Source organism: Elephas maximus, chromosome 8 (genome assembly GCF_024166365.1).
Source record: "Elephas maximus indicus isolate mEleMax1 chromosome 8, mEleMax1 primary haplotype, whole genome shotgun sequence".
NCBI lineage: Eukaryota > Metazoa > Chordata > Mammalia > Proboscidea > Elephantidae > Elephas > Elephas maximus.
Window position 1 is genome coordinate 53783513 of NC_064826.1, and position 18980 is coordinate 53802492.

An 18980-nucleotide genomic window follows, 5' to 3' on the forward strand; every position below is an offset into this window, starting at 1 on the left:
TTATTATAGATGTTGCTATGATCTTTTTGTCAGATTTCCTATTAGAGAAAATCTTAAATTCAAACAGATTATTACTAAATTAGGCAATATTATACACTTTCACATAGAAACGAAAAAATAACCTTTAATTCAAACATGAATTCCATATTGTTTGAGATGACATTAACATTTCCCTAGATCTAAATGCTTTTAGGTAGCACACAATTTTAATTTTAAATAATTTAATTTTAATGCTGTGAAAACTATGCATTGCGATTTATTAAATTATCTGTGGCTTCTTTGATCAATAAACCATTATCTCCAAACTAAGTTTTTATTTTAAATTTAAAATTTCAACATCAGTGGGCATATATGGAAGTAAAACAAACACATTATCATCTTAAGTCTGAATGCTGAAGGCATAAGAAACTTGTACTTCTTATATCGTACGAGTTAGTACTACATTTATATCTACAATTATTAACATGTTATTGCATTTTAATCTATATGGACTGATATAGAGTGATATGACAGATATAAGCCGTAGATGATCTCACAATACAGTCAATGTTATCTAAAGTGTGCAATCAAAAGATTTATATAGACATCAGGAATGCTTTTTCCCTAATATTTTTTCCCAAATGTTTTAAATGATCTATATGTTGTGGGACATACCTCACCAGCTATGAAAAATTCACACTCAGCTCCTTTGAAAACACTGTTTATAGGGCAAGCAAAGCAAGTTACACTGCTCCTAAGATGCACTGGCTTGATAACCCTGGTTTCTTTTTCATGTTTCAATAGGCTGATATGCATGTCATTAATCTTTAGGCCCATATTAACAAGATATTGTATATTACTTTCATCCATTACTGTTAAAGTCTTAACCCCTGGTAAATGGTGACAGAGAAAGGCAGCTATCAGCGAGTAGTAGAGAATCTGTTATGATGGCTTTTTTTTGGTCAAATAAAGACAGTGTTATATTTTTAAAGCAAAAGCATTGCGTACGATTTTTAGAACGTGTCTAGGAGCTCTCTGTAGAATATTGTATAAAGCATCTCTTATATATAATATGATATTAATTGATCAAATACCATTCCTGATGCATTCAATCAAGTGTAAGTAACTTAGAGTTATATTTTATCTAGATGTAGAATTGTTTTTGATAGCTTTCATACTGTATCTTAGCAACTTTTATTCAACCACATTCAAAAAATACCTTTAGGTATTATTAAGAATATACTTAAAACATATGTATATATATGTATGTATAATAGATATTTTTACATTGTTTTCTATCTTAAGTTTAAAATTGTAAGATGATACTGTGATAATCCATTGGCATTTGCATTGCCTTTGGTCAAATTAAGATGCATTTTGTGATGTGAGTTGATCAATACTGCATGTATCACATACAAAACTATGGTATTTTCCAAAATATAAACAACTAATTTTATAATTGGGTTTCTTTGTACTAGCTAAGATTCCAAAGGTAAATACATTCCTCTCTCTGAGGATTTTCTATTTGTTCAGGGACATAAATTGCCTCATTAAAATTTAAAACAAGAATAGAATATGACTGGATAGAATAAAAGGAGCAAACGTGGACAAAAGGCAGGAGGCCCAGTCTTAATTCTGTTCGTAACTTTCTCTTTGACTTTGGCCCTCGGTTTCCTCTTGTGTAAAATAAAGTTATCTTACTTTACAATTTCTAAGTATAAACATTTAAGGATATGACTTTCCTGTTATAAATTTCCCTCTGTAATTTATTAAAACTACTTGTTCCAATACATTTAGTACCCAGCTTTCCTATTACGCATTTTTGGATTGTTTTTGACTATTTTAGGAAGGAAAAAACCCAAAAAACTCTTTAAACCTTTTATGCATCAAGCAAAAGGTGATACACTTACTGGAAGAAAGCTGCTCCAAAAATGAAATTAGGTAAGGACAGAGTTGAATCGACTCGACGGCAGTGGGTATATAGCAAATGTTTTTTATTTATTTTTATGATTTCTCTTACCTCTTTGCAGTAGGAAAATAGCGAGAACATGAGGAACCATCCCAGGCACAGTAAGGGTCGCGGGCGAGACAGCACTCTGCACAGGCTTTTCCGTAAATATCACACCGGTGTAAAGCAAGTTGGGCGACTCCAGCAGTTGAACCAATATAGAGTTGTTGCTGTGGAAAGAAGTAACTGTTATACAAAAACTATCTTGTTTTTCAAATTTCCTTTTTCTTAAAAAAAAAAAAAGTTTCATTTATACATAATCTATACAACATATATTTATGAGTTTTAAAAAAGCCTACCATTACTGGTAGTTTCTTCAAAGGCCTGGCAGATAATGTGACAGTTTTAAAATGGAGCAAGATCAAAATCTAAATGTTTGGTGGAAACAGGTATCTTTTTTAAGTATAAACAGAGGAAAATAAAGGAAGATAGTAACACACTGAAAAATATAATGTTCAAATCTTCACAGATTTTGTTCTTGGAAAGCCTGCTTTTTTTACTTCAACGGTTTGTAATACTGACTAACCAGGATATTTGTATTGCTGTGCATTACTGTGGGCCTCCAGGCAGGAATCATTTGCTTCTGAATCATGGGTGTTCGATTACCTTGCCTAGGATGTAGCCTGCCCTTGAATATGAAGGGAAGGGCAGGATTTGGTGCTTGCATTTAAAAGTTTTTCTCCATAGCAAGAACTGTCTTGTTCTTGTATTATCTGCAGGAAAATTACTTTAAACAAATCTACTAAATCCCTTCTCATTACAAAGATCATCAAAGAGGGAAATGAAGTATATTCCGGCTGCTGTAGTGTAGTGCCTAACTAAAAGATAAAGTGTTGCTGAAAATGCATTGGATTGGGCATTGAGGTACCTGGATTCTTCGTTTTCCCCTTCATTAACTCTCTGTGTGATCTTGGTGACCTTTCTCCTTTTTCCTTCAGGGCCCCATCCAATCCATGATTTCCCATTGACTTAAATTCCAAAATTTTTTGCATTACTGTTTTTTTTTTTTAACTTCCTCACGAGCATATTTAACTAGATCTTTTTTTAAATTATGCTTCCAATAGCCTTTTTTTTTTTTTAATGAACTTAGATTCAATGGAAACCAAGCAATTTCATGTTGTTGAAAAATTTTTAAAATATCTAGTATTTAAGAAACAAAAGAATTAGTTAAAAAGGGGTAGCAATATCCAGAAGCATGGTTGGCATTGGTAAATATGTACATTACTATCTGTATATTGTGATCGTAACAATTTTTAAGAAGCTACTGATCAGGTTTTTTTTTTTACTGATCAGGTTAGTCATACTCTATCTAAAGATCTGTATGTTTGGTCAAAATCTTTTAAGAAGTAGGAGCAAAATTCACACTTAGAGTCTTTTTAAAGACTATGCTATTTGAAAGGAATTGTTATTATTTAAAGCTGCCATATCCCTTTAGGAAAGAATCATAGAGGTAATGCATTGGAAGAACAGAAAACTAAATTATGGCAACTGAAATTATTGTAATGAAAGCTGAAGTCTGTGAAAAAAAAAATGCCCAAAATGATATACAACCTAATGTCTTGTTTTCATCTTACATTTACTCTGTAGTAATATTAATGATGTGTAAAAATAATTATGCTATCCACATGAAATATAGGGGAGGCTAGCAGGCACCACTGAGCACAAACCAGTCACTAACAAGTAACCTGATGTGCTCTTTCTGCCCAATTTAACATCACCACAGGCTTTCTCACTATCCTCCCTAACAACTCTGGGGCATAAGCAGGAAATGAGTCCATTTATCCAGAAAATTAGTTGCAACCTTATTTGTCCTTCTCGAAACTACTATCTCACTTCTAAAATGCCCATAAGCATACATGGAATTGACTCACATCTTAATGAAATACAATCTCCAATAGTAGAAAATGAAGCCTATGGATATTTTTTTCTATAATCTTCATGGTATTTTAAATCAACACGCTGTTTTTGTTGGTGGTAAAATGTATTGCATTTAATAAGCAATTTTTTTAGGTAGCTTTAACAAGTTTATGACAGGAAGGAATGTTTTAAAAAACTAGATATGGAAGAGTAGATAAATAATTTTAAAAATCATTATGGAAAAGAATATCCCAGTCCAGCTTCCATCCTGGAAACCCCCGGATTTCCTTTCCAACATCTGACGATTTTTGGATTACAAGAACAGATGAACACATACTTACGAGGTATAAGGTAGCAGTACAAGGTCAATAATATCTGCACTCTGCGTGTCTCTAAATAGCTTAGAGATTATCGATCTATTTTGATTATCTGTGTGAAATGGATACGTGCTAAATTTTACTTGCATCATATTTTAGAGTCTTGTTCAGGTGATAAATCATGGTCAGAAATAAACATATAAATAATTCAGAAGATCAAATGATTCTCATATTTTATAATTTTATATATTAGTTTTCAGTACAGTGAGAGTCACTCTATTCTGCTTTTTTTTTTTAATACCAGATTATTTAATAATTAACTACAGCTTTGTATCCAAGTTTATATTCCAAGAGTTGTATGGGGGAAAACAGAGTTTATTGGAAGTTAAAACTATTTTATTTTGCACATATCATGTAGCATTTCAAAGTTGTTTACATCACTTTCTTGCCAAGCCATTCATTTGATATGAATGGAACGACTATAAACCTGCTACACTTAATATATGAGTGCTCGGAGTTTTAGAACTTCTCACTTGGCAGTGACCATTTTGCTGTTCTTTTTTAATGTTTAGCCAAACTTAAAGTCATTTTTTTCCCTCTAGCACACGATATTACTGAAAAAGTAAAATTAACATTGAAGTCAAGACCCTCCAAACATATATAGCCTATTACGTAAGTTTATTAGCCTGTAAAATATAGTTTTTAATAAAAAATTAAAAGCTTAAATTACAAATTTAATTTTAGTTATAAACTTAATTTTTAGTCTGAAATGTCCACCAATGTTTTACTGATGTATTTTTTTAAGTGTGTGTGTGTGTGTTGTGGAGAGAGAAAGAAAACAGTCAGAATAGATGAAAACAACTCTTGGTTAAATTACATTACAATGGCCTCAAAATAAATTCTATAAATAAAAATTTACAGCAAATAATGATCTAGGAAATATGTTTATAAATATTTTTTATATTTAGATTATTCAAAACCATATGTCAATGATTTTGACCATCTGAGATTGGTCAAAAACATGGGGGCAATGAAAATTATTTTTAGTTTTCATGACATTAGTGTAAAAAATGATATTATTTCCTCTGTTGGTCTATTATGTGAGCAATTGTTAATCTATAAAACTTGATGAATAGAAAATATATCTAAAAATCACAACATTTGAAACACAAAATTCACAAAAAATAAAATACAGATTGTAATAATACATAATGAGAGTACCTGTTTTGTAGAAAGCTCCATAGCTGAAATAGCAGTTGGTTCCTAAAGAAGAAACAGAAATATGTGAAATATTTGTTCAATTACAAAAATCAGCTATTAATTAATTAACACAAGGCACTCACATACCTTTCCAGGAAGATAACTTTAGTGCCCACAAGAAGTGGGACATAAGACATATGAGGGAAACTGTGCAGAGAAGTGACAAATGTGTGGAGCAGTCAAGAGCTTGTCTATGTCCTCCGGTCAAAGACCATCAGGAACACACCAGTAGTTGACTGCACTGGGTTTACTGCTCGTTTTGCAGTAGGGAGAAAGCACGTGATAAGGTACCATGGGCGCTCAGTAAGACAGTGTGAGAAGGAGTTGGTGCTTTGGGCTTGTGTTAGGTGATGCAGGGGGCGGGGGGCATTGAGGAAGCAGGGCTTTGCTCTGGATTGGATGCTGTCAAAAAGCAGGGGTAATTTTATTGTTAGATATCATAATAAATCTTATTTAGAAAAAAGGAAGAACAAAATGAGCCTAAAGCTGTGATTGATAAAGAAGCAGCAATCACTCACATGACACAGGAGAGCGATATACTTGGTCATTTTTGTGGTTTGGACAATATTTATGTTTTTGTCTGTGTTCAGACATGTCTTGGATCACCATGGTCTCAAGGTGACCTTGTCTGATTTTGAGTTCTGTGAAATTTTTTTTCTGGAGAACACCATGGCCTGAGGGTGCCAGACCAGCTCCTAACAACACCAAGGGTGAGGAAACTGATAGTACTAGGCCATTTAGAAAAAAAAAAAATAATAACCTAAATATTCTATGCCTCAGCTGTCAGGGATCATGAGGGCTCAGTTAAAATGAGATTACAGTATTTCATTATCATTAAAAAGTTTGTTTAATATGCAAAGACCTAAACTACAGGTTTTACAGAACATAATCCCTCCAATTCCTATCAAAAGGCAGACATAGAGAAGTAATAACCAGAAAAGTAACAATCACCAATTCACTTCTTTAAGTATTCTTGGACAAACATAGACCACCCAAAGGCTATGCACCTAAACACATTAGTGTATCTGTTTTTAGATTCACTTTCACGGAACTGTACTCTCATTATAGACAAACACAATGTTTAGAAAAAGATTATTCATGGGTTGTAGAGGAGGCTGATGAGGAAAAGACTTAGGTGGGTAGAATGATCTTAAAAAAGCTTCATTGTATAGGTTACTGAAGCTGACCCTGAAGAAAGTATAGCTGCCTGATTCAAATTGTGAGAGACCTGACCAATAGTGTGAGCTCAGACAAACTATTTAACCTCTTGGTACTTCTGTTTTCTCAGCTGAATAATGGGGATGAGAGTCCTTTCTTGAGGGTTGTTGAGAGGATTGAATGAGTTAATACATGTAAAGCACTTTACAAATGTGCTTGGTGCATGGTGTTCATTCAAGTCTCTCTCTCTCATACACACACACAACACACACAGAATTACATCTCCTTTTCTCCTTAGCACTTAGAACTATCTGGATATATCCTTTATCTTGTATCATGTGAGTTGCCCGCCATACCTCAAAGCAGAGTCCGAGGTAATATCTTGTTTCCAGGTAGGGTGCAAGAGCGAAGGAATAGAGAGTGAGAGGAAGGAGGAAGAGTCAATAAGATGAGAAGGTATGTTATGGAAGACACCACTGAAAGCAAATCTGAGGACATTAGATAATAATTCTCAAAATTGTTCCCTGAGGTGTGTACCAAGAGAAGTATTTTTCATGAGCTTCCATTCCTCCTTGGTTGTCCCTGGGGGGTTTAAATCTCCCACACCCTAGCTATGATACTTGCTTGCCTTCTTGCCTCTAGTCAGAGAAACACTAAGGCAGAAAGTGAAAGACTCACAGCAACAATTAGAGGTGAGGTAAACAGGATGTGGCGGGGGCGGGGGAGGGCAGCAGAGCTATCTTACAGGTCTTATTAACTGTTTTCCCCATTTGGAGCCCTGGTGCTGCAGCGGTTAAGAGGTGGGTGGCTAACCACCAGCTGTTCTTTGGAAACCATATGGGGCAGTTCTACTCTGTCTTATGGGGTAGCTATGAGTTGAAATCCACTCAGTGGCACTGGGTTTGGTTTTCTTCCCATTTTGCAAAGGGGGGAGCACTGGTGGTACAGTGGTTAAGAGCTCGGCTGCTAGCCAAAAAGGTCAGTAGCTCATATCCACCAGCTGCTCCTTGGAAACCCTATGGAGCAGTTCCACTGTGTCCTGTAGGGTTGCCACATATATATATGGCAAAGGGGATTTTTGGTTATTTAGTTCACTGTCATATCTCTAACACCTGGGACAGTGACTGGTACTTACAACGTCTCAATAAATATTTATTAAATAAGTGAATGAATGAAAAAACTATCAATTGTTCACTCTCTTCTATCTCTTCAACTTATCCCACTACACTCTTTTCCTTTCATTCAATCTGTATATAGGATAAAGACATTAATCTAAAAATCTTCCCTTTTCTTCCAGCTTAGCTAGAATTTGTTAAAAAATAATTGAAATACTCTATAGTCAGTTGTCTTTAATTGTTCACCTTATATTTAATTGTATTGACCCCTTAGGACACTGTGTTTGGCCCCTTAAGATAGGGGGTGAGCTACTATCCTCAGAAGCAGAAATCACAACAAACTGTGTATTGCCATGTGGATACTTTTTCATCTGTGCTGTTATTACTGGACTTTTTTGTTCCATATGGCACTGCTGACCACTCATTTAATCTTGACTGCTTCCTCTATTAGATTCTGTTATGCCTTGGACCTCTTTATGAACTTACTGACTTTATTTATTTATTCTTAGTTTTTTTCACAGTTCTCTTCCCATCCTCCGACCATTCTGAACACATTTGCCTTTCTTTGCCTATTCTTCTTCCACTCTTATTAGGATGCTACCTGCTTTCTCTGGGTGAGCTCATCCACCTTTATCATTTTAATTATCCCTTATGTGCTAGACAATTACAAATCTCCATTTCAAACCCTTAAGTCTGAACTGAGAGGAGGGTTTTCTTCATAAATTTAAGACGATTTTCCTGAGAGACAAATGAAACAAATGATCTAGGATGTAAATTAATATAATGCAATAATCTAGCGATTTCCCATAATTTCCCATTTTTATAGCTTAACTGAATGATATTAACTATTAAATATAAAAATTTTCTATGGGAATTATCACCAGTCATAAAGAAAGCTAAAATGAAAGGGAAATGTCTACCTTGGTCTAATTTTCCCTATGCAGAGATATGATCTTTAGAATTTAGTAGAATCAAATGTCAAAAATCAATGGGAAAATTAGCCACCGGTTTCCAGCTTTAAAAGACAAAGCTAAAGATTGTATTTAGGTTTGCATAATATTGGAATCAATTAATCAAGGCAAAAATTTAGAAAAATTAGGAAACTTTTCCACTGCAACCCTTCAATTTTAACAGTTTCATATAAGAAATGGTTATGTGCTTATGTAAGCAACTAACTTCATGCAGGCTTGCATGAAATGAATTTTATAGTCAAACTGCAAGGAAGATCTTCTTAGGCAAAAAATTAACGAATAATGTTAATTGAGCTAAAAGTCAGCTATTTCTAAGTTCTTAAAAAATCAAGCTGATTAACATTAATTAATCTCATGTTCATTGACAATGTAAAACAAATATCTATGTTTTTGATGAAAATATATGGCAAATGAAAATGAATTATTTCATACATAAATTGTACAACATAAAAACAGACACTAATACCTATAAGACTCCATTGTGGTATGATTTAAACATTCTTAAATTAAGATCCTAGAATCCCTTAATTGAAGGAAATCTATTTATTTGTTTTTTGAACAGGAAATTAGTAACAGTTTAGAAAAAGATGTGCTATATGCTATCTGTAGCTAAATTTTAAGAGACAATATATTAAGATGACATCCATTTAAATAAGCTATTTTTTTTTTGAGAAAGAGCTCGTGGTGACTATGACTTCCATTTAAAACAGATGTACCTTCATAAGCATTTTTTCATGAACTGGTTACAATTGGAAATTTAATTCGTGTTCGAGTAAAAATGAAATAAAAAACTTAGCATCTTCTCGAGATTTTCTATGACTCCAATTTATCATTTTTCCCAGATATTTTAATCTAGTCCTTATTAAACTTTCCCACTTGGAAAGCTTTTCAACCTGCTGATCCCAGGAGAATCTGACATAGCTCACTGGACGCTAAGCACGTAGACCCTCCTTTAGAATGAGTTAATAGACTAGGTTTTGGAAAGCATCAATTATGTTTTACATATGAATGAAAATTAAACTCTTTCATTTGTTTGCTCAGCTGTTCACAGAATATTGCAGAAATTGGGTTTAAAATGCATGTTATCGATGTAACTGCCTTGCAATCCTTTGCAGTCAATAGGACTATAAATAAAACATATTGTACTAATTGCACTGCAAGTTGATGTAACAAATTGGACTGTCTCAAAAGTAAAACCCTCTTTGACTGGTCTGGAATGAAAACCCAACACTGACTAAAGTGAAAATCAGCGTATGTCAAGTTTTTGTATCTTCTGAATATGTATTTTTAAAGGTATGAATGTGGAATTTGTAAGCATTTTATAGATTTTCATTTGTATAGGTAACAACATCTAGCATTTATTAGTAATCTTTATTTAAAAAACACATCAAAATGCAGCAGTCTCCATTATGAGATGAAGAAATTGAGGCTCAAATGACTAACCAACTTAGAATCACATAGGAAATACGATTCAAATTCGGGTCTATGGTTGTAAATAATATTTGGAATTGGGTTTTGAATATAAGAACTTTAATGCCATTTTGAATATTTAACAGTAATTCAAAGTCATTTCTAGACTCTAGTACCAATGCCAATTTTATTTCACCTCCTATTACCTATTAAGATTTTTACTCTAAAATGGAAATTTTTATTACCAAGGAATATTTTTCTCTATATACTCTGATTGGGATTTGATTTCACCCAGAATAAAAGCATCTCAAATGTAATTGAAACTGCTGGAATGTTCTGTGATTAGCATGGGTGTTTTCCTAAAACCAACCTCAAGATAGCAATGAACATAGTACTGGCTTTAATTCAGGATTTTATATGAGGTTTGGTTATTCGGTCCAGCAAGGACACATAATAAACATACTCTCATGGAGATGACATAGTAAAATTAACTGGTTGGTTGAAACTAAATGTCTTTCTTTTTAAAATCCAAGGGTATCCGATACTGCCATGATCCTAAATTTGTCCCTTGTCTATTTACCTTGTCAAACAATCGTAGCTCTCAGGTTGATCCTTTTTTACATTATTTAAATTTTTTTTTTATTTTAAATGGAATGACTTTGAAGGCTCAACTAGAAACACAGAAACTGTAGAACTTCTCTGCTTTTTTCACTGTATATGGCGATTGCTTTAATGTGTTGTGTTTTTTTTTCTCCCACTGCAAAATTAAACAAAGTTTGACAGTGAAATATTCCAATCGCTAGACCACAATATATGTATTAACTTCGCCTGATAGACTAGAATGTTGAAAGTAAATATTTCTCTAAACTTTGCCCAAGAAGGTTTTGTCTACTTGAGTGCCAAAGAAATAATCATGACAACAGCACAGGACACAGACCTAGAAGAACAACTGGAACATGTATCTATGGAAGGAGACGTGTTCCATATTGCAATCTTTTTATAAAATTGTAGATCCATTGTTACGTCAACTTGGCTAGGCGATGATTCCCAGTATTGTATGATTGGTCACCATTTTGCGATCCGATGTGATTATCTTATCTGTTGTAGATGCTAACCTCTGTGATGTTAATGAGGCAGGATTAGAGGCAGTTATGTTAAATGAGGCAGGACTGAATCCACAGGATCAAGGGGAATCAAGCAGAAAGGAAAGGGACTTCATACAACCAAGAGAGAAGCACTGGAAGTGGAATGCATCCTTGGGACCCAAGGTCCCTGCACTGAGAAGCTCCTAGGCCAGGGGAAGATTGATGACAAGCACCTTCCCACAGAGACAACAGAGAAAGAAAGCCTTCCCCTAGAACTGGCACCCTGAATTCAGACTTCTAGCCTCCTAAACTGTGAGAGAGTAAATTTAGCTTTGTTAAAGCCATTCAATTGTGGTATTTCTGTTACAGCAGCACTAGATAACTAATACACTTAGAAACAATCATTTCCTTGTCAGCACAATATTACTTAATTCTGCTTAGTTGTTAGAGACTGATAAAAAAACACTTCTCATATCTTAAATACTTCACATGTCATGCAGTAGATATCATAGGTATAAATTGGTTTTGTATTTCTTTAGAAACTAACAAACCTTAGATACTAAATATTTGTGTTTGCAAGGTTGTTGGCTTCCAGTATCTTACGATTTTGTTAAAAGTCATTTAAATATTGTCTTTTCAAATTAAATATTTTATTAATGTGCTAATGAACACCGCACATAAACTGAAAATCCCAGAGATACGAGGAATGAAAGTTACCCCGAGTATGGTATCACTACAAAATTAGGAATGGTCTGATTCATGAATTCCCAAAAGAGAATTAAATAATAGAGGGAAAAAAAGAACCTTGTTTTTTAAATGGCATGACATGAATTGATACGATTCTATAACAGAACATGTAATTACACCCATAGATAACAAATTAAGTCCTTGAAACTATGAGGTATATATAACACATAAGACTCTAAGTTGCATGAGGTCCAGAACCATGTTTTATCTCTGTATTACCAGGACTTAGCATTGTGCCAAGACCACGGTAGAAACTAATACCTATTTGTTTACAAATGAATTAATGGATAACAACTGGAGGGAAATATACAAAGGAATCATGGCCAATACAAGAGTAAGAGAGTCTGGAAAAAAAAAAAAATTCTTAAGATAACATAAAACTTTAGTGTCTGCTGTAACTTCATTTGCAATAGTGGTGGAATATAACTATTCAAATACATATATTTGGTAATTTGTTTTTTACTACTAGAGAATTTTATGGGCACAATCAGCAGGATAACTTGTTACTGGTTCCAGTTCTACTTCTTTATACTCAGGTACAACACTTTAAGCACAGGCTCCGTAAGAAAGAACTTAAACTCTATACTTTCTCCTTTTTCATTTTTCTATCAATACTCTTTCATTCATTCAATAAATATTGAGCACGTATTTTAGGCTCTGGAAACACAACAATGAACACAAGACAGCAATTTATTTATCCACCCTTAGAGCTCATAATTTCTGTTTGCTAAGTTTAGATAGGCTGTATGATAGCCAACACAATCCATTTGGATTTTATTTTTAAATATATAGGATAATAAAGCAATGTATAAATATGGAAATAGAACATATAAACAAAACAATGGGCACAGTACCAGACATAAATAAATTCTTAATATAAATGATGATTTCATTCTTTTGAAAACTTATACCAAAGATTAGTAGAAAAGGCTTCTGGAACTGTGGCTTATATTCAGTTTATCTAAGATAATATTAAATAATAAAATAAACAAATAATATTAAAATAAAATGTGCTTTACACATAACATCTCTAATCCTTCCGTCTCCATGTGAAGTATTATTCTCACCATTTTACTGGTGGGAAAGCTCAGAGGGATAATATAATCATACCAAAGAGGACTGTCATGTAGATTGGTATGACTGAAGAACTTGAATGCTATCCACAAAAGGTTGATTAGTTGTTACTACAAAATGTCTAAGTTATGATGTATCAGTTATCTGTTTCAATAAAATTCATAATTATAATTGAATGAATATTATACTTTATTTTCTCTTCCAAAAACGATTCTGTAATTACCTAGAGCCCCATTGTTGTTGTTTTTAGGTGCCATCTAGTTGGTTCCGACTCATAGTGACCCTATGTACAACAGAATGAAACACTGCCTAGTCCTGTGCCATCCTCACAATTGTTGTTATGCTTGAGCCCACTATTGCCACCACAGTGTCAATCCATCTCTTTATGGTCTTCTTCCTTTTTGCTGACCCTCTATTCTACCAAGAATGTTGTCCTTCTCCAGTGACTGGTCCTTCCTGATGACATGTCCAAAGTCTCACCATCTTTGCTTCTAAGGAGCTCTCTGGCTGTACTTCCTCCAAGGCAGATTTATTCATTCTTCTGGCAGTCCATGGTATATTCAATATTCTTTGCCAACACCATAATTCAAAGGCATTGATTCTTCTTCAGTTTTCCTTATTCATAGTTCAGCTTTCACATGCATATCAGGCGATTGAAAGCATCATGGCTTGGGAGGACATGGAACAAGGGATATCATTGCCAATGTCAGATGGATTATGGCTGAAAGTAGAAATTACCAGAAAGATGTTCACCTGTGTTTTATTGACTATGCAAAGGCATTTGACTGTGTGGATCATAACACATAAACATTCCTCCAATCCTGATGCCATATTCTTCTTCATACAGTTCAGCTTCTTGGATTATTTTCTCAGCATACAGATTGAATAAGTATGGTGAAAGGATACATCCCTGACACACAATTTTCCTGACTTTAAACCACACAGTATCCCCTTATTTTATTCAAACAACTGCCTCTTGTTCTATGTTCAGGTTTTTCATGAGCACAGTTAAGTGTTCTGGCATTCCCATTCTTTGAAATATTATCCATAATTTGTCATGATCCACACAATCGAATGCCTATGCATAGTCAATAAAACACAGGTAAGCATCTTTCTGGTATTTTCTGCTTTCAACCAAGATCCATCTGACATCAGCAATGATATCCCTTGTTTCATGTCCTCTTCTGAATATGGCTTGAATTTCTGGCAGTTCCCTGTTGTTATACTGCTGCAAAGTTTTTCACTAATCTTTAGCATAATTTTACTTCCATATGATATTAATCATATTTTTTGAAGATTTCCACATTCTGTTGGATTATCTTTTGTTGTAATGGACATGAATATGGATCTCTTCCAGTTGGTTGGCCAGGTAGCTGTCTTCCAAATTTCTTGGCATAGACAAGTGAGTGCTTCCAGCATTGCATCCATTTGTTGAAACATCTCAGTTGACATTCCATCAATTCCTGTAGACTTGTTCATCACCAATGCCTTCAGTGGAGCTTGAACTTATTCTTTCCTCATCATCGGTTCTTAATCATTTGCTATCTCCTGAAATGGCTGAATGTTGACCAATTTTTTCCTTTTCCTACAGTGACTTTGTGTATTCCTTCCATCTTCTTTTGATACTTCCTGTGTGGTTCAATTTTGTGTCCATAGAATTCTTCAATATTTCAGTTAAAAGGGTTGAATTTTTTCTGCAGTTCTTTCTGCTTAAGAAATGCTGAGTGTTTTCTTCCCTTTTGATTTTCACATTCTAGATCTTCGCACATTTCTTTATAAGACTTTAGCTGTTTTCTCAATCCGCCCTTTGAAATCTTCTGTTCAGCTCTTTTACTTCATCATTTATTTCTTTTGCTTTAGCTATTCTATGTTCAAGATCAAATTTCAGAGTCTCTTCTGACTTCCATTTTGGTCTTTTCTTTCTTTTCAGTCTTTTTAATGACCTTTTGCTTTCTTCATGTATGATGTTCTTGATGTCATTCCACAACTAATCTGGTCTTCAGATTTACTGTTCAATGTGTCAAATATATTCTTGAGGTGGTCTCTAAATTCACTGGAATATACTCAAGGTCATACTTTGGTTCTCAGAAAGTTGTTTAGCTTCAGCTTGAATTCGCATACGAGCAATTGATGGTCTGTTCCCCAGCTGGCCCCTGGTCTTGTTCTGATTTATCATATTGAGCTTCTCCATCATCTCTTTCCACCAATGTAGCTGATTTGACTCCTGTATATTCCATCTGGTGAAATCCACATGTAGAGTCGCTGTTTATGTTGTTGAAAAAAAGATATTTCCAATGAATTAAGTCATTCGTCCTACAAAATTCTATTACTTGATCTCTGGCCTCATTTCTATCACCAAGGCCATATTTTCCAATTACTGATCCTTGTTTGTTTCCAATTTTTGAATTCCATTCACCAGTAGTTATCAATGCATCTCGAATGCATGTTTGATCAATTTAAGACTGCAGAAGTTGGTAAAAATATCAAATATCTTCATTGCTGGCATTCGTGGTTGGTGCATAAATTTGAATAATAGCCATATTAACTGGTCTTCCTTGTAGACATATGGATATTATCCTATCAGTAGCAGCACTGTACGTCAGGATAGATCTTTTTGTTATTTTTGATGATGAATGTGACACCATTTCTCTTCAATTTGTCATTCCCAGCATAGTAGCTCACATGATTATCTGAATTAAAATGGCCAATACCAGTCCATTTCACTTCACTAATGCCTAGAATATCTATCTTCAAGCATTCCATTTCATTTTTTAACAACTGTCAATTTTCCTCAATTCACACTTCATACATTCCAAGGTCTGATTGTTAATGGATGTTTTCAGGTGTTTATTCTTATTTTGAGTCATTCCACATCAGCAAATGAAGGTCCTGAAAGCTTTACTCCAACTACGTCATTATGGTTGACTCTACTTTGAGGAGGCAGCTCTTCCCCAGTCATATTTCGATGCCTTCCAACCTGAGAGGCTCACCTTCTAGCACTATAGCAGACAATGTTCCACGGCTATCTGCATGGTTTTCAGTGGCCAGTTTTTTCAGAAGGAGATCACCAGGTCCCTCTGCCTAGTCTGAAAGCTCTGCTGAAACCTTTCCCCCATGGGTGACCATACTGGTATTTGAAATACTGGTGGCATAATTTCTAGTGTCACAGCAACAGGCAAGCCACTATAGGAAAACAAACTGACAGGCAAGTGATGGGGATTTTGCTTACTGTTAAAATACTGAATTAGCTGAAAAATATTTTATGCCAGCTCCTTCACTTTACATATAAAGTACCTTAGATACTTGGAAACTAAATGAGATCATAGATGTTGTCAGGCTAAATATCAGGCTTTCTTATTGTTCTGTCCCCCATGTCATTCTAATTCCAGCCTGTTTTGCGGTTAAAAAAATCTCAATATGTGTTTACTCTACTCTTTCTTCAAAAATTTTAAATAACAACTTTTATAAGCATCTTCATCACTGTCATATCTCATATAGAATTCATACCAAAGTGTCCTTTAATTCAATCTATTTCTATTTGTTAGTTTTCCAAAGGGAAAAAAGATATTGTTGTCTATGCCATACCACTTCAGTTTTCCACTTTCACTTCACCCTGTATATTCCCACCTCTAACCCCAGCCCTATAGAAATTGACTTGGGCCATGAAGGTGATAGTCCATGACTCAGGACAAAAGGACACATATCTGTACATTTTTAAGTATACAGATTAGAACTCTATTACAAAATTTGTTACCAGTGAGATGAAAACCACAAACTTTCTCTTGCTAAAGAATTTCCTTAAGAAAATATGATAAATCAAGATGCAGCCAACTACGTTTGAAATGTCTTCATTCCCCTGTCATTCTGAATGCATCTCCTTTAATACTTTCAGGAAAGGTACATTTCATCCCAAACATCATCAAGTGTGAAGGAGTAGATTTTGGGGGAAAAAAGTTTTTCATTGAGGCAACTTATATAAATAATATAAAAAGTAAATCACATATTTTATCAATGAGAAAACAAAATATGAGCCAAGAATATATTTCTCTACATCTTTAGATTTAACTAGCATTGAAAGTTTCAAGGTTTATTTTGACTAGTGTCTGGCTTTCTAATTGACAAGCTAATTAGAAGGGTATGCTAGACTACTTGTCCATACCAAGTTCAGTGTGCAGCTGTCCTGGGGGAAAGACGTACAACTGAACTTGTTGACACCTGAAATTAAGCAGCACTCACCCGAAAAACTGTCATTTCTTCCAGCAAAACTTCTTCTAAATCATGCCAAGTCTCCTTAGGAATTGAAACTACTTTAAGAACGGTCCCAACATCTTTGAGAGAAAGAGAGTAGGGGTGAGAGAAGACCACAATTTCAAAGGATCTAAACAGAGTTTAATGTTAATAGATAAAATAATTTTTTGTTCAAAAAGATCATTTTTATCTCTGTCTTCCCTGTAATACATTTTGCCACAACATTAGTAAAATACATATTCATATGCATCTCATGCAATTAGCTTTTAACAGTAGAATGAAAATAACTGAATTTTTAGAACTATATTAAGCTTGGAAGAAGGCTTTATCCTGAAGAAATGTAATTAAAAAAAATAATAATAATCATTATGAGGGTTTGCTAGATTGGATTAATTTCTTATTACTTAAACAAAATCTCTTTAATTATCAGCTGTGTTGGGAAAAAATACCTAAAAAATACCAGTTTGACATGGCAGGTTTTTCCACCTTTATTATGAAATCAGGGTACAACTGTGAAGACTAAATGTAGAATTTAAATGCAAGGAATGTTGTCAAGCAACAGAAGTAGGACTTGAGAACACTGACTGCTCATCCTCATGTCAACTTAAAGGCCCCTAAAGACAACTCAATGATCATTATGTGATGAATGACAATAATCTGATTTCTCAAAATAAACACCTAGGATTACTCATTACTGTGGTTTTTCAATAATGCACACATTGGCTAATCAATCTGAGAGTAATACAGGAATATAAAATTCCAAAACATAAAAATCATAAAAATGGTTATATTGAACGTATTTTATAGATTCCAAGCATTATTTTTTACAATTTTCATTATTAAAAAATACAAACTGTTTTGTTGCAAGAGCTGTCACTTTTACTCTATTTTGTATTCAGAAGATATTAGTTTTCTAGTATTTATACGTATTTTGCTCTTCCTTGAAAGAATGAGGAACAGGGCATTATTAAGTTCAAACATTTGACTCTTCAACATTCCAATTCTGACAAAATTTGATCAATTATTTTTAGCTTAAATTGGTTCATTTAAGTTTAATAGGCTATTAGAGAAGAAAATCTTACTGCTAAAAGTAAGTTACACAAGAAAAATACTTCAATGTATTTATACCATTGATAATCATTTTCAAGGGACCTACATGTTGTGCTATGCCAGACCAAGAAAGTTTGGCAGTGTATCCCTTGTAAAGCTAAAGAAAAAAAAAGCCCCCTTTTAAGAGGATCCTTCTATGTTTACAGGACCTTAGACTGCTCATAACACCAAAGATTAAAGGTAATTTATGTTAATCTACTCAGTGACTCTGATCAGGTCTCCAGTACCCAAACACAACTTTATCTGTGCTCCAGATCAAGCCTTACTGAGTAGTATTTCAAAGAATTTCACACAAATTGAATCAGATTACTCATCTAGGATCAATATACTATGTTGTGCAGCTTAGTTAAAAGATAAAATAACTGTAAATCAATTTACTTTGCTGACAGATGACCCTGGTCTGTACTGACGGATAGCCATCCATATCATTAAGACATTCAGCATGTTCATGAAATCAGTGCCTTTAAGGACAGCTTGTGTCCGAGAGGAATTAAAAGCTCATGATTGGGTTTCTTTGGTCAAATAGGTGGAAACAAGCTTTTGTTGTACTGACAATGAGTGGGGGGCTTTTTAACAAGACCAAGCCAGAGGGGATAAAAAAGGCAAAAGAGGCAAAACTGTCACATTATTGAACAAACTTA

The 18980-nt window shown here is 34.1% G+C and overlaps 1 protein-coding gene across 1 annotated transcript in view; it reads right to left on the bottom strand.

The window, feature by feature from the left end:
• Window positions 1-18980, bottom strand: part of SEMA3A (semaphorin 3A) — a 231667-nt gene that overhangs the window by 16961 nt on the left and 195726 nt on the right. The window contains exons 12-14 of the mRNA XM_049894021.1: window positions 17218-17309; window positions 5383-5424; window positions 2000-2157 (exon numbers count right to left, since the gene is read on the bottom strand). Of these exons, the coding sequence (XP_049749978.1) occupies window positions 2000-2157; window positions 5383-5424; window positions 17218-17309 (292 nt within the window). The remainder of the gene's footprint in view (window positions 1-1999; window positions 2158-5382; window positions 5425-17217; window positions 17310-18980) is intronic.